Raw genomic sequence first — 16,209 nt, forward strand, 5'->3', positions numbered from 1 at the left:
CAGTTATCGAGCGCCTACATTGGCTCCAAAATTCAAATTAATTAAGACGTCTACATAATTTACCGCGATGTTGGCGCGTAAGAATATTTTGTACTTGTTTGATGTCGACGGAACTCTGACGAAACCCCGTCAAATTATATCGCAAGATTTCAAGAAATTTCTTTTAGAAAAAGTTAAGCCGGCCGTTTCGATTGGTCTCGTGAGTGGATCGGACTATGCCAAGATAGTGGAGCAAATGGATGGAGAAGAGACAGCGAACCAATTTGACCATGTATTCTGTGAAAATGGTGTTGTGCATTACCAGCAAGGGCAGCTCAAGAGTACACAGAGTATACTCAATTACATCGGTGAGGAAACTCTTCAAAGAGTTATTAATTTTGCTTTAGGTTACATGGCAAAGTTACAGCTTCCTGCAAAGAGGGGCAATTTTGTAGAGTTCCGCTCAAGTATGATAAACATTTGCCCGGTGGGTCGTTCCTGTAGTCAGGAAGAGCGGGAGGAGTTCTCCCGTTTTGATATAGAACATCAGGTCAGAGCCAAGTTCGTTGAGGCCTTGCAATCGGAATTCAAAAATACAAAGTTAAAGTTTGCTCTCGGTGGACAAATCAGTGTGGATGTATTCCCTGCAGGATGGGACAAAACATATTGTCTCCAGCATGTTGAGGAATTCAGTGAAATTCACTTCTTTGGCGACAAGACAACAGTCGGAGGCAATGACTATGAGATCTACAATGACTCCCGGACTGTCGGACATAGAGTAACTTCTCCAGATGATACCAAAGAGCAATTGAAACAGTGTCTTAATATTGAATAAGCCATTCATTACTAAATATATGATGTAAATAATAAAAGTGTAACCCACATAAAGCACATGCGATGTTGTATCATATCTTTGTATATTTGACTTTCTGAAATGATTCCTCTCGAGATAAATAAGATCCTTATTTGTTATTAATGTCTGTTCCTTTTGGCATATTGTATTTATTTATATGTGCATTAGCCAAGCTTGATTCAGTCGAAAGTGGCATTTGTTGAATCATTCCTGTCACGGCTGTGTTGTGATATTAATTCTATGGGTAGGTTAATATGCAATGAAAGAAACTGTTCTGGTGTAAATGTATAATAAAATAACAGTAGTATAAAAATATTACTCTTAAACATTGTTCTTATCACAGGTGCTTCGGACACATGATGTCATATATTTTCATTTACTGTGAACACATGATAATAATCTTACAAAGAATTAACAACACTACAATTATGTAACAGCGGACAATATCTCGCGTACCACAATCATATTATAGCTATATCAAATTCTGTACTCCGCCGACCAAAAACATTTTGACTTTATATTTATAACAAATAAAAATGTCTGTAATTATTTCTTCACTGTTAATTGTTTCAGTGTCCCCTGTACTGAGGTTTCCTCTTCTCCATGAAGGACAGCATTCCTTCCTGCCTGTCCTTGGTGGGAATATTCTTTTCATAATATTTCTGTTCCACTTCGTACCCATCCTTGATGCTGAGCTGGACTCCTTCATTGATCGCTTGTTTGGCGCACCTCAGTGCGATGGGAGCATTCAATATGATCTCTCTTGCGATGCTGATTGCTTTGTCATAAGCAGCATTTTTACTGCTATTCTGTGGCACCACATGGTTAACTATACCTAAAAAAATATATAGAGTAGATCAAATTAGGAATTACATAAAAACTATTTTGTGTGATCACAAGCAAAACTTCAGTCCTTATCTTTAGTTATTTAAAAAACATATTTACTTAATATCAAACAAATACACAGATAATAACTGCTTGTTTGTATGAAGCGGGTCCTATATAGATGATGTAAAATTAAAAGTATTTAATAGCAGAACTACTTTCTTGTTTATAATTAAATACAATATAATTTACAAACCCAAGTCTTTGGCTTCCAATCCTTTAACAATTCTTGAGGTGAATATTAGTTCCTTTGCAATGTTAGGATGAATAGCCCTAGGCAGTCTCTGGGTGCCTCCAGCCCCAGGGATGAGCCCACGTCCAGTCTCTACAAGTCCCAACTTAGCAGTATCTGCTGCAACCCTAATATCACATGCCAGAGCCAGTTCGAGACCCCCACCAACAGCTACACCATCTATGGCAGCTATTGTTGGCATTGGGAGATCCTCTATTTCAATAAAGGTATTTCTTAATCCTCTAACAAACACAGCCACTTCTTCTTCATTCATCTGAAACCTTTCTTTTAGATTTGCACCTAGAAAAAAATTTATTCATAAGTATTTCTGAACAGTGGGTGTTGAACGAAAGTGTTCAATACCTACCTGCACAAAATATCCCAGGAACCAAACTGTGTAATATGACAACAGAAATCTTCATATCTTCTTTTATAATTTGATTGATTTCTTTCATACATTTAATAAGGTCAAAACTGAGAGCGTTTTTATTTTCGGGACTGTTTATACCGTATATTGCAATGCCTTTATCTTCTCCGCCAAGTTTCTGGAATACTATAGGACCCACACTGTCGACTTCCTGGGCTTTTGTAGACAAACATCTGAAGCTCTGCAGTTTCCAAACTTTTTTAAACAAATTCACTCTTGGAATTAACATTTTGTGTGATAACACTTAAATTTATTACTAAAGATATGTCTGAGCGGGAGTTAACGTCGGGCACTAACTGATTATATTTAACAAATAACTAGAAACGTCGAATCTTCGTTTTAAAGAAATATCAAATTGATATGAAATAATGACTTGTTATCAAAGTTTATAATTGTTTAAATTTATTAATTTTTTATCTAAATCCATTAAATTATCCATGTACAATTATTTTTAGAAACTTTTAGTTTAAATTCTTTAGTAAAACATTGAAAATAATATTTTATATTAATAAGAGTTTCTTTAATATAAATTATGTTATTTTTTATTCGAAGCTCTAAATCGCAGTAAAGTAACAAAACGTAACGATGGTCTGTCAGATATCAACTCTCAAAGTGTCATCTTAGGTAAACAAGTCAAATTTAAATATTTTTAAATCCTAAATTTTTGACACTATAAATATGCGTGTCTATATAAATAAAATTAAGCATCTTTAAGTTTTGTCCAGTATATTTTACAAGACTTGGCGAAGCGAAATTCCCAAGAGATCATCGTTCTTTACATATAAAAAGTAACCTTAAATCCCTTACAGCTCCATTATTATACTTTCACATTCTGCGATGTCTTCAAATGTATATTCGTGCCCACTTGATCCAGAAACTCTTCAAAGCCTCAAGATATATTTGTTCAAAGACGTGAAGAATGTAGAAGATATAAGAAATAATGTTATAAAAGGTGTATGGAAATGTGCTGTCATTAAGCCAAGTCTTATAGTAGACGTCTTCCAGGTCGTAGTAGCGGCAAATCGAGCTGTTTTGTCAAAGAAATCAAATAATATGGTGACTAAGACTGTATATTCGGAAATACTATATAACTTGTCACTAACAAAAAATATCACCCAAAGCTTAAGTAAGTTTGGTATTGAGAAGGACAATAATATACTGATATGCTTTTTGGTTGACGGGGAAGATGAAAGTGAGAGTATAGTGAAGGAGATACAAGGAGAAGCTTGTCCCATCAGCGAGCTGAGGACTTTGACTAATATGAAAGAAGTAAAGAGCGTATATAAATTAAATAACATCAAAACAGAAATAGATTACCTCGATGTGATTGTAAGCAGGATGGTCACGAAAAACTTCGTCAGTCATTAAACGCTTTGGGATATGAATAATAAAACAAACAAATCATGTAGCTCGTTTTATTTTTAACAACAACAATATTATTATGTAAAATGTACAATTCAATTACAGATTATGTAAAAGCAATAATATAAACGAATTCATAGACCCGATGCAAGTCTATTCACTATCCAATGGATCACAATATTTGTTCGGGAATCGAAAATCTCTTGCTTGTGATGCGCTTACAAAGATTTCGCCGATTTTAAAATTCTTACTTTGATCCTTACATAATGTTTACACTGAAAGTTAATCATTACATGCTTAATATCGTTCACCCTAAAGCTATATGTATATTAATTCACAGAGTTCCGTCTGTCATCGCTCAAGCTAAGAAACCCCAAACAGCCAAACGTAATTGTAAGAGAACGAAACATTCAGCCGGCGGCGGTTCAGAACTTAAATAAAAAATGGCATCTAGTAACTATTGACTGGTAGGAACTTTCCGATCACTAATGACGAACCTATAACGCTGTAAAACATAACGAGGACTCGCTGACGAGCGATCAACACTTACAACGAGAGGAGCCCTACCTACTGGCTACTGCCTACACTGTCTCGGACAACACGCTCGGCTGTCGGAGATCAGTCTACGGAGTATGGTCGATACACCTTCAGCTAGCACCTCTTGAACACTTCGTCCATGTTACGTGCTACATATAAAGATAAATATTTAGCTAAGTACAGCTTACGACGATTAAATAATATACACTACGGAACCGACGGCCGTCAGGCGACGCCGCTCGGCTCAGGCCTAAGCTCGAACGATCCGGGTAGACGCACGTTCAGCGGCCGGGGGCAGTCTCACTCTATGAAGATATTTACAAGAAGACCGGGTTACATACAGCGGGATACAGAGGACTGGCATACAGCGGCCTACACAGACACGACTCACCGGAAGTGACACAACGAAGATAAAAAACGAAACATCCCAGTCGATCAGCGACCTGGGACCGCTCTGGACACGGAGTACGCTTGGAAGCGGAAAATGTACAGGAAACCGCGATTTGAACTTTGTTCATACTGAATATGGCACTACGTCGGTGGGCAGCGAAGATACGACCCAGAGGAAACGATGACGCGGGAGAGACGGAACGAGCTGGAACCTGGAGGCTGGAGCAAGGAAAACGTGAAGTGTCCGAGACGACAAACTATCATCGAGAGACCGAGCGAGACTGCGGACACGTCGAATATTTGACCATGTGGTTGTCGTGTCCCTGCACCCGTTCCTTGGGGAGAGTCGCGCTGCATCGCCCGAGCCCCGCCGCCCGAGGTCACTGGCTGAAGGGCAGCGGCAGCGCGAGGCCGTACAGCGAGGGTCACCGGCGCGCCTCCGACACGTACACCGACACCGTCGAGTCCTTCGACCCCACGCCCATCGCACACCTGGACAGCGAGGACACGTTACACGCGAACATACTCACTACAAACAGGCGGAGAGCGGAGACTGTCAGCCTCGGTACCTGAGCGGGTGGAAGGCGAGGCAGGACACCGGGCCGATGCGCGCCCCCATGAACCCCTCGTGGAACTTGATGGTGTTGAGCGGCGAACCCTTCAGGTCGTACAGACTGATGCACTGGTTCACCGACCCGCTGAACAACACACAACACGACTCGGTTAGAATCCTTCAACAGTCACCTGACTCGATGTAAGTAACCCGCCAGCTCGTCCTCACCAGGCCATGACGTTAGCCCGCGGGTGCACGTCCAGCGCCGCCAGCGGCCCGGGAGCTCGCAGGCAGTCGGCGTCGCTCAGCTTGCGGGTGTCGTAGAGGCGCACGTCCCCGTCCGCGGCGCCGGTGATGAGCGCATGCAGGTCGTCCCGGGGCGCGGCGCACAGCACGGCCGCGCCGTGGGCGTGCAGGGAGTACAGCGGCCGCGGGCTGCGCTCGTCCCACGCCCTCACCGAGCCGTCGCCGAAGCCGCACACGACGCGCGCCGCCCGCCCGCCGCGCCACAGACTGGTCGCTGCCGCCTCGCTCTCTGTGGGTATGTCGGCGTGCAGCATCTCGGCGTGTGCGTCCCAGAGCCTGACGGTGGCGGCCTGTCCAGCCAGCGCCAGCGACCTGTTCCGCGCGCTCCACCGCAGCAGCGTGCCGGCCGGGGGCGCGCTGTACTCGCCGCCCAGAGACCCGCCCGACACTGCGTCACAACACGTCAACGTGATAGTAAGGCGAGGCGTGGAGCGGAGAGCCAGCGACCTCATGACACCGGATGATATGACTGACCGTGCCGTTAATACCGCCATGTTAGTGATGGTGTGTATGTGCGTGCCTGACGGTGGTTTGTGTGTGTACGTGTGTGTGAGTGCGTGTGCGTGTGTATGCAGAGGCGTGCACAGAGGTTTGGGGTAGGGTAAACAGAATACGTTCGAAAAAAAATACCAATTTCCATCATTGTTAATAAATTAATTCACTATTTACCAATTAGTTATTTAAAACTTATTCACTTGCGCTTAGAAAGACAAACGACTATATTGAAGAGTAAAAAAATTGGGAAAAAAATATATGAACAGTTTTCCGACCAATCAGAGTCTCGTTTCAATTGCAATTAACGCAGTTTCTATGACATTTTTAAAGAATAGGGTCAAGGAAGCAGTGCCTCTAAAACACAACACATGATTAGTTTTTGCACACACACATGCAAACATTTCTGCATACACACGAGATTAGTAGATCGTCCTTGAGTATTTATGTATGGAAAATAAGCACCGAGTGGTTGTGCCTAGCGCCGCTGTGGCAGCATAGCCGCGCTAGCAGTTAGCAGCGGCCAATCGATAATGTTTCGTTTTTACATTGATAGATGGCACTTTTAACAATTCGTGAATCAAATGTCATTTTAAATGTCTGTAAACATTTGTATTTCGTAATGTATCTAAATAAGAATTAAACAATATAGGTTTAGTTGTTATATGGGTAGGGTATGAGGTGCTTATTTTCATATGGAGTGCACGCCACTGTGCGTATGTAGTTTTCTGTGCTTGTATGTGAGGTCCGAGTATGTGCGAGTGTGTGTGCGTCGACTCACGGTTGTGTTCCGCCCTCGCCCGTCGTCCGTCGTCAGCGGGCGCGAACTGCTCCGACACCAGCTGCGCCAGACCTGCCGCCACACAACACTACCGTACACGAGGGAGAGGGGGGAGAAAGGGGGGGACTGTACCGTATAGACTTACATTGAGTTATGAGAGCGAGACTCGACGGTTACATTTGATGCGGTTAGTGATGGCCGTTAATCGTAATGAAACATTCAACGTGCGACACGAGTTAATTCACATGACACTGTATGGTTTACACGACGACCTCGACCCCGCGAGGGTCCGGACTAGGCTGTGTATACATACTGTAGAGCGGCTGAGCGGGAGGCGGGCGGTAGTCGGCGGACGGTCGCACGTCGAGCGCGCGCCACGCCGACACCAGGGCGGGCTCCATGCTGCTGCCGGACGGCCTGGAGACGAAACCGGGGTGAGAGAGTCGCCGATAAAGGGCGGGGAGGGTGGGGGGGAGTGTACCTGTATATGGCGAGGTGTCCTTGGTGCGACGCGACGGCCAGCAGTGCTCGATGGTGCGCGTTGATGTACGCCAGGGCCGTGATGCGTCCCCACGCGCGCCGCCACGCTCCCACACACAGTTTTGCGGCTGTGCCCCAGTCCCATATTCTAGGCGATCGAGAGCGAGGTGATTATTCCATAGTAGTTAGAGAGGATCTCAGCGGATCTCGAGAGAGCCCTACCCGAAGTTGTCCTTGGAAGCGATAGCGGCGTGCTGCTCGTAGGGGTGGAACAGCACGACGGCGGGCGGCAGCGGACAGCGAGAGTGGAAGGCTTGCGTCTCTAGCCGCGGGCCGCGCGCCTCTCGCAGCCCTGTGTCCCAACACACGTTCCACATTAGTATACAGCCCAAGCCGCCTGTGTGAGGGAGCAGTGTCTGTGGTGCATTTGCCGTGACTCACTCCTCGCCTCGCGCCGTATGCTCCTGTTCCTGGCCCGCCTCCACACTCTCTCGTGATGCGCTCGACTCTCGCAGTCGGCGGTTTCGTCCCCGGCCTCCCCCGCCCACTCGGCCGCACTGCCGAAGGCTCCTTCCGCCCCGGCCGCCTCGCCCCGGGAGAACTGTGTCGTCGCCCACTCGACGAACTGCGTGCTGACTATCACCTTTTTTGATTGACCTGCGACAAAGCGTCTTTTGATGTAACGTCGCTCCTCCACAATAGGCAGAGTCGCTCGGCCCTACTCACTAGAATTAGATGATGTGGAGTCACGTTCGCGGTCCCGGTGGGCGACCGAGTCCTCGGATATTGTATGCGGAAGACCCGACTTGCCGCGGCGGTGACCTTAGAGCAAAGTCGAAAGTTATAACGACGAACATTTAAATATCTCGGTATTTGATTTAGGTAGAGTGTGTCCGTTCATACCGAGGTGAGGCAGCGTAGGCCTGGTGTTGGGCGAGGGTGGCAGCGAGCTGGAGCCGCCGGCGGGGCGCTCGGGCTCGCGGGCCACGCTGTCCACCTGACTGGACACGTACGAGATGATGTCGGAGGCCATCTGCGCCAGCTGCGGGTGCGGCTCGCGGGACATGGCGCACAGCGTGCTCCACACCTTCATGTACACCGACCCGAAACCTGCTCGCAACGAGACATCTGATTGAGTGCGCTCTACGTTCACTGGCAAGGAGTGCCGGTGGCCGTTCTCACCGATGGCCGGTAGTGCGACCCGCTGTATGGCGGCGTGCGGCGAGCGAGGGTCCAGGGCGTCCAACCCCGGGTCCACGCGACCCCGTCCCGATCTTCCGCCGCTGAACATCGAAACGGAAAATAATAAAGGATCTGCAGAACTCGGACGATAAAACTTACGATCACACCTCCACTCACCCGTCGCTCCTCCTCACCCGCTCCTGGATGTAGACGGCGATGAAGTGTTGCTCGAATATCAGCACCATCCACTGAAGCGCTGTACATTACATGTGTCACATGAGTCCTCCCCGTAGTGTGTACACACACATGGGCACGTTCCCCTCCGCCAGTGTATCTACCGACCTGCCAGTATCTCGGCCCGCACTAGAGGCGAGGCGTCCCGCTGGAGCCGAGCCGCCAGCAGCACGGCCACCTGCTGGTCGAGGGCGTTCGCGTGGTCGGTGCGGGCGGGGGCGGCGGCGCCGGCGGCCACGAAAGCGGCGAGGGCGAAGGCGCAGGCGGCGCGCACCTCGGGCGCAGGGTGCGGCAGGAGGGCTGCGAGCTTCTCGTGCGCTAGATCCCTGACGCCGGCCCAACGCGCCGCCTCCCAGCCGGACCACAGACGACCCAGGCCGATGCAGGCCCACTGCTGGAGGAGAGGCGAGCCCGCTCCCTCGCAGTCACCCAGCTGCTCCAGACACGCCGAGATCATGGAACCCTGTCCACGTCACATGGGAATTTATTGGTGCTGACATGGCGAGGAACATCTCAGAGTACTAGGAGTCCGCGTGACAATCTGAGCCGGAGCTCCTTATATAATGAATGTCGTATGTGTATCAAGTCACCTGCAGCGCGGCCTCCTGTCCCGCCGGGTAGTTGTCCACTATGCCGGCCAGGACGAACGCGGCCAGGGTCCGGTGTTCCGTCTACAACACGACCGACACCACATCACTCTACACGTGTACACAGTACGGGTACTACTGTTATGGTTATTATATTGATTTCAAGAGCTCACATCGACAGTCGGATCCTGCAGGATGGACAGGAAGTACTTGTGACCCTTGGCGTTCACCAAATCTACCTGGCAGCTCTGCGAAACGCAATTATGAAAATTAATGTGCATGATTAGAGCACGTCCAAGAAACTGATCAAATATAAGAATCCTACTGACGGGATCGACGGCGACGATCTTCGCCCAGATGTAGACCATGGAGGCGCGCAGGTCGGGGGCGGACGCCTGCAGCAGCTTCAGCATGTAGGGGAAGATGCCCACGGCCAGCACCGCGCGCACCGCCCACGCGCCCAGGGCCAGGAAGCGGCACAGAGTGTGGAGAGCGCGCACGCGGTGCAACGTGCTCAACAACACCTGCAGCACCATCGGCAGCTGGTCGGGCGGCGGCCGACTCACCGACCCTTAGACAGACAGACACACGTACAGGACGTCGATCGATTACATCACATCAATCTACAAGTGGACCCGTTCCGGGATAACACAAGCGACTAAGGCGTCAGTAATACGAACAGTTGCCTAGATCTAGCCATAGCTGGAAGGCGGTGAGTTGGTCCCTGAAGAAGGGCGAGTGTCTGTATCCAGCCGCCGAGGGCTCCAGTAGCGCTGGCAGCTGGGCCAGCGCCAGGTCTAGAGTGTGCTCCCAGGCCGCCCACAGAGGATGACGAGCGAGAGAGGGCAGCGCGGGAGATGACACAGGGGTGCAGTTGTATGACCTGTGGCGACACAACAGATACATCGAAAACTTGGCGTCATATCTCTGAACTTTACATGAGGGGGGGAAAGGACTATTAAAATAATGATGAAGGAGACGCTGTCTACTAAATCAAAATAACATTTCTCGAATCGACTTCGGAGCCACAAAGTGATCCGGGCAGACCTTCACATCTCGTGTCTAATAATAACATACGGGTAGCAATCCCGAGTATTAGTTTTATTTAAATGAACTCGCGACGGTCTTAGATCTCTGATGGTGTCCTCGTCCTGGATACTTCGTTACTACGTAAATACGTAAGTGACGAGTTAATACGTAAGTGACGAGAAATAAATCATTGTCAACACAAAAGGTGATTCGGTGGAGACCCAGTCACCTCATGATCCTATCCGCCAGCAGGAAGTTCCTACACAGACTGGCGGTGAGGAGGTCGGCTCGGAACAGCTGCTGGAACAGGTCGGGCGGCAGCGAGCTCCAGGCGATGGTGTCCGTGATGGCCGTGAAGATCCAGTTGAGTTCACCCAGCATGGTTCGGCGATCCGTCACCTGGCCGGGGATCCTGACACAAACAAATGTTCCACTTACATTTATTACATAAAGACACCGACAGCTCAGATCGAATATTTTTAATTTCAGAGAAAGTTCATGACTTGTACATTTCGTATTGAAGGTTATGTTAGGTTTCGTTGGCAAAATACCATCTTCCACACCCTTTCTTGGATCGTAATGAAGGCAACTTCTCGATATTTATGCTACATACATATGTCAGTATTGTGAGCACACTCACTTGTCGATGAGGTCTACGAGGTCCGCGCGGGCGACCCTCAGGCGGGTCCTCAGCACGAACCACTTGATGGCCATCTTGACGGGCGTGGTGAGGCAGGCCGTGAACAGGTCGGCCGGCAGCTCCGGAGACATCGGCAGGGACTGGCCAGCGGCACAGGCGCCCAGCTGGATACAGTTCTTGTACGACACCGGAGGGACCGAGTCTGGCTTGGAACCGGCCTGCATCTGAACACACCACACCACACCACATCAGATATAACACTCCCCTCCGCCCACTCCTGCCTCGTGTCACTCGTTCCGTACCTCATAATCTCTTTCATGTTGTTCAGCGAACTGCTTGAAGTTCTCCACGATGACGCCAGCGTTCGAGCAGTCGTACACGTACAGTGAGGGGGCGCCCATCCAGGTCTGAAGGTCATACATCGATAGCGGGATGTACTGGGTGTAGGCCTGCGGACCGTACAACACTCACTGATCATTGCTCTGAAGCAACCATATCCTCTTTGTATGAATCGATACTTCATCTTTGGACTACTTCACGTTTATTGATTCCTATCATTGTGTTGGGCGTTCAAGGTACAGGGTACAGGGTACATGATGCGGAGTCAAATATTTTAATTAATATTCAAACACGAAAAATAAACTAAACAAGCGTCGAACCGAGCAGGATTCAAACCTGCAACCTCCCCAGCACTATGTCTTAACAGGTAGAGTACCTGCATACTGTATGCTTTTATTATTATTTTTTGTAATTAGTAGGTATAATGTTTAAGCGAGCCATCTCCTCATTATAATTAAAATTAGGAAAGTTGTCGCTCACTTTACGCCAAACTGTGTTAGTAACATACAGGAACGGATGAAGGGACCCATGCGCCTCCATATATGGAGGAATAAAACTATCAACATATTTGTTGGTGATCAACATTATGATTTCAATCAAATTTTCTCTTGTGACTCGATTTACAGATACGGAACCACAAAAAAAACATGTAATATTTAGTTGATGTCTGAATTTGTTTAATCTTTCATCTGTGTCTTGCTAGTTACAGAAATTGATTTCTTAACGACTGGACAAACGTTAAATGCTTGAGATAGGAACAGTTAGTGATGGAAAAACTAATAGTTTGTTTGAATATCTTCCCAGCATTTTTTCATATTTGTTCACGGTTCGAAACAGTGATCAAGCAAATCAGTCCAGCCTTTTCGAAATTCCTCGAGACTAAGGAACATGAATTATTTTTCTATAGACAGGTTGTAGTATGTAGGTGATATTTTTAAAGATTTCGTTTCATGTTTTTAAGAGCACACAGGATATTTAAAGAAAATGTTTCTGTATTCTGTAGACTAAAACCTGCTTTCCTGTAAAAGAACCTTCATAAAACACTTTTGTCTACTAAAGATATCTTATTACCCGAAATACACAAATTATCCTTCAGTGAATAATAATGGAGTGGTCTGTTCTTGTGTATGGTGTATAGTGTGTGGTGTCTCACCCTGTTGAAGACCCATATCTCCCCCTGGGCGGTGGGCCGCGGCACCCCGTGCCCATTATAATGGAACAGCACTCGCTCCTCTTTGGCATTGCGGCGCAGCGAACAACACAGCTTCTTTATCTGCAGTCATAACATATATAATATGATATATTAAAAAAAAATATATTTTATCACAATTATATAGAGTATCTGCAGTACCGAGGATGTACGGAGGCCACGAGATTAAGAAATGAACTTATCCAAAAATAAACTATACATAATAATTGATATGACAACATTTACAAAATATATTAAGTATTTCAGAAGGTGAGGCTAATATGTGTATGGTGTTAGTGGTTCAAGGTGGACAGACACTCCTCACTCATTAGCTAATTGCCGCATGTTAATGTTGTGAATCACGCACACTATGTATGTATCGGTGTCATTGACCTGGTACATACAACATGCCCAACCTCCTGACATCATTATCAGATGACACCGGCTTCATACTCTGTAGTTCAATAATATTTTGTACTTTAAATGACCCAACAGAGTCCAGCTGGACGTTACGCTGACTTTATCATTCACATTATAAACACTTATGTTATTATTAATCTTTATTACACAGAATTTAAAATGTAACTATGTTTTTCAGATAACTCTATGCTCTTATTATTTTATGTAGGGTGTTCACCTTTACCTCTGATTGCAGTAGAGTTAAACAAAACACCAGGAAAACATTAAAATAAAATATTAAATCCTCATTGTTATACAATAAACATAGTGTCGTTACTGTATATGTTGATGTGGAGATCTCACATGTCATTACATGAATAGTAATGCCCCTCACCTCATCGCTAGTAGGATCCAGTGATTGTTTGTAGCGCGCCCGTGGCTGCCAGCGTTCATACTGAGACTGCAGGGCATGTCCAATACTCTCCAGAGCCTTAGTCGGAGATAGAGAGTTCGGATCTGATAATTTGTATTAAAATTCAGTAAACATCAATGACAAGGCAAAAAAATATTTTTAATGATCAGTGTGATAATATAAATTGTGTACTTATTGTACTTAAATTAAAAAAATATATACCCATTCAAAAAATACATTTTACATAAAGTTTGAATACTTTAAGTTGCATAATATATATCTTAGAGTTGTGAATGAATCAGCCCACACTTACCAATCCAACACTCCAGTCTGGCACAAGGCTGTGTCTTGACTACATCTGGAGGATCAACACCCACATTCAGGCACAGAACCAGTGCAACACAGTGTGTCTTGTACTAAAAATGTATACACAAAATTTTTAAACAATACCCACAAAATAATATCTTGTAAAATCATTTGTTTCTATTTTAGATGTTATATTAATATTGTTATAATTCTTTTAATTTTAAAGAACACTGAAGAGAGATACTCAGTGTACCCAAGTGTCATGTGGATTTGTTTTTAATTTATTGACATCTTTTACGCAGTTACGTTGCACAGTTTACCAAATAAATACTATACTCACCTTTTCTTTCACTCTCCACGAATGTTCTTCTTTCTCTGCACCCTTTATAGGCTCTAGATGTCTCGGTTTATTGAAACTTAAAGGCAAATCATCTTCAAAATCCGAAGAATCACTGTCAGGATCACAACTGTTATTCTCCTCATCATTTATCGAGAGATAAGGAGGCATATTTGTCATTTTCACACAACACGTTTTCACAATTTCGCCAATTTTTTAACACTCAACGCAAGCGATATATAATTGAAAACATTTTCTATATTTCAGAAAATCATATGCGCGTCCATTTTTCAACACCACATGGGAATGGGAATAAACAATTTGCTTCATTCCATCAGTGACATTTGATTTGTTAGCATTTACGATTCACAATAGGGTTGTTCCGTAAACCGGTAAAATATAACTATATATGTATTAAATAGATTAAATGGTGATCTTCAAAATTACTAATTATTTTCTTTATTTCTCAGTTTCATTAAATTTCATTAAAAAAAAAATTCGGACTAGAAGATGCTTCATTAAAATATTTTAGAAATTTGCTTAATACTTCAACTAATTTTTATTTAGGGAAGAGAAGAGACAATAACTTTCTTGTTTCGTAAATAGTGTCTGTGCTATTTTTTATAGAATTATTAAAAAAATTCAATATTCTTCTTGTTTAAAAACCCCAATAAAAACAATATAGATTGTGGTATCTCATAATTATTCTAAAACAATGGACCATTTTCATATTATATAAAGCAATAATTGATTTTGTTTATGCTCAGAATGTTTTACTAATATTTTTTTAATATTGACCTTTAATTAAATAAATTAATTTGAATCCGCCTGTTATGTTATGGACAAATGAAAATAATTTATAAATTTCCATTTCAATGTCCAGTTTGTCAAGGTTTACTATTATCGTTTAGTTATGTATTAGGTATTACACTAGCCTATTAGGCCATCGAATAGTCCTATACTCATTAAGTAATATATAGAACCTATTTAAGGTAAATATTTTGTTTACGCTAATACTGATTGATAAAACTCGTCAGTTAATTACGTTTGGTGGCAGCGAAGGATGCAAGAAAAATTACTTTTACTTATAAAACTATATTCAATTAACAATTAAGACTTATATTTAACTACTTGCTAGAGAGGTGTCTTTAAGTCATCGATTGACTCCAGACTGAATATGTGTTGGCACCCATTTCCCATTCCCACTGATGACTCAGAGTCAGCATTTGGTACTTAACACCTTTGTTGTACTTATAAACTTATTCCCCGGTTATGCTTGCGTAACACCTCCCCCCGTAGAACAGTGACTATTGAAGACCTTGGTCTTAAATTGCTCTGGGAGATGATCTGATCCGTCTCCTTGAGTTTCAGGGATGACGTAGATGCTTTGCTGTGGATTTTCATTTTCACTGGACTGTTCCTCCTCAGGCTTTTATGTCTGCGGTGACATCTTAGATATGTAAGGTTGCCAATGAGTGGGCATGCACTGAGTAGAAGCGTGTACAGTGGTATCGTTGTATGATAGAGGCTTATATCGCTGTCCTTGATGAAGTGTACTGCTGATGTAACATTACTTCTCTATTGGCAGCGTGAAGGTTATTGAAATGTATTGAGTTCAATTTAAATATTTGACGTGTTGATGTGCCGTTCATATTTTCTTTAGGAATGTCTACTATCTTCAAGGCTTGACCTTTTAATTTATCATTAAGATTTGAGATGATAAAATCAGTTGTTTGTATGAAACAGCTGTATGGAATTGTAGCTAAAAAGCTTCCTTGTAGCATTTTATAGACGTCTTGACCGCAAGATAACCGTGCTTTAGTTTGAGTTGGAAAACTGATGGTGTAGTGTCGGTCGTCGAGTTTCTCGACGGCTGGCGTATGTAGAGATGCGATGACTAGTTTGCAAATCTTTTGCTGGGTAGTAACAAGGGCTGTTATACAATCACGTTATGTTGGGACTTGGGCTGTACATGTTGTGTATCTTACCCTTTAGTGGACTTCGGGCATTCAGCCCTATGTACTTCAAATCTTTCAGATGGATTGCAAGGAATCGGGAGTGAGGGATCAGAATTTCATGGTTTTTGTTAGAGGTAATAGATATTTAATATAAGTAATATGTTTGGGATAAAATAATTGGGAACTTATATAGTATAATTATTTCATTACTTACATAATATAACCCTAATTGTATTATATTATAATACTCTCGGGCTCCTATATCTAATACTCTATTACTACCATAAATACTACGTAACTTATCCATTATACTTCTGATT

The 16,209-nt window shown here is 44.4% G+C and overlaps 4 protein-coding genes across 4 annotated transcripts; 2 read left to right on the plus strand and 2 right to left on the minus strand.

The window, feature by feature from the left end:
- Window positions 1-2: 2 nt before the first annotated feature.
- LOC116776922 (phosphomannomutase) lies at window positions 3-1,381 on the plus strand. The gene has a single exon (XM_032670228.2). The coding sequence runs from the start codon at window positions 68-70 to the stop codon at window positions 812-814; it is 747 nt and encodes a 248-aa protein (XP_032526119.1). The 5' UTR covers window positions 3-67; the 3' UTR covers window positions 815-1,381.
- Window positions 1,105-2,750, minus strand: LOC116776912 (methylglutaconyl-CoA hydratase, mitochondrial). Its single transcript, XM_032670216.2, has 3 exons — window positions 2,317-2,750; window positions 1,914-2,249; window positions 1,105-1,667 (listed from the first exon to the last, which is right to left on the minus strand). Exons 1-3 carry the CDS (start codon window positions 2,603-2,605, stop codon window positions 1,402-1,404), a joined length of 891 nt encoding a protein of 296 aa, XP_032526107.1. The 5' UTR covers window positions 2,606-2,750; the 3' UTR covers window positions 1,105-1,401.
- Window positions 2,751-2,957: 207 nt separating this feature from the next.
- LOC116776686 (EKC/KEOPS complex subunit Tprkb-like) lies at window positions 2,958-3,780 on the plus strand. Its single transcript, XM_032669940.2, has one exon. It carries the CDS (start codon window positions 3,214-3,216, stop codon window positions 3,742-3,744), a length of 531 nt encoding a protein of 176 aa, XP_032525831.2. The 5' UTR covers window positions 2,958-3,213; the 3' UTR covers window positions 3,745-3,780.
- On the minus strand, window positions 3,778-14,282 carry LOC116776678 (regulatory-associated protein of mTOR). The gene is made up of 24 exons (XM_032669931.2): window positions 13,935-14,282; window positions 13,602-13,704; window positions 13,271-13,392; window positions 12,442-12,561; window positions 11,252-11,398; window positions 10,950-11,173; window positions 10,539-10,721; window positions 9,961-10,163; window positions 9,610-9,851; window positions 9,454-9,528; window positions 9,284-9,364; window positions 8,802-9,156; window positions 8,637-8,715; window positions 8,460-8,560; window positions 8,181-8,387; window positions 8,004-8,099; window positions 7,719-7,934; window positions 7,500-7,629; window positions 7,279-7,425; window positions 7,111-7,214; window positions 6,798-6,869; window positions 5,447-5,912; window positions 5,235-5,363; window positions 3,778-5,157 (listed from the first exon to the last, which is right to left on the minus strand). The coding sequence occupies exons 1-24, from the start codon at window positions 14,109-14,111 to the stop codon at window positions 5,091-5,093; spliced, it is 3,846 nt and encodes a 1,281-aa protein (XP_032525822.2). The 5' UTR covers window positions 14,112-14,282; the 3' UTR covers window positions 3,778-5,090.
- Between the last annotated feature and the right edge of the window lie 1,927 nt (window positions 14,283-16,209).

This window comes from Danaus plexippus, chromosome 8 (assembly GCF_018135715.1).
Source record: "Danaus plexippus chromosome 8, MEX_DaPlex, whole genome shotgun sequence".
Classification (NCBI taxonomy): Eukaryota; Metazoa; Arthropoda; class Insecta; order Lepidoptera; family Nymphalidae; genus Danaus; species Danaus plexippus.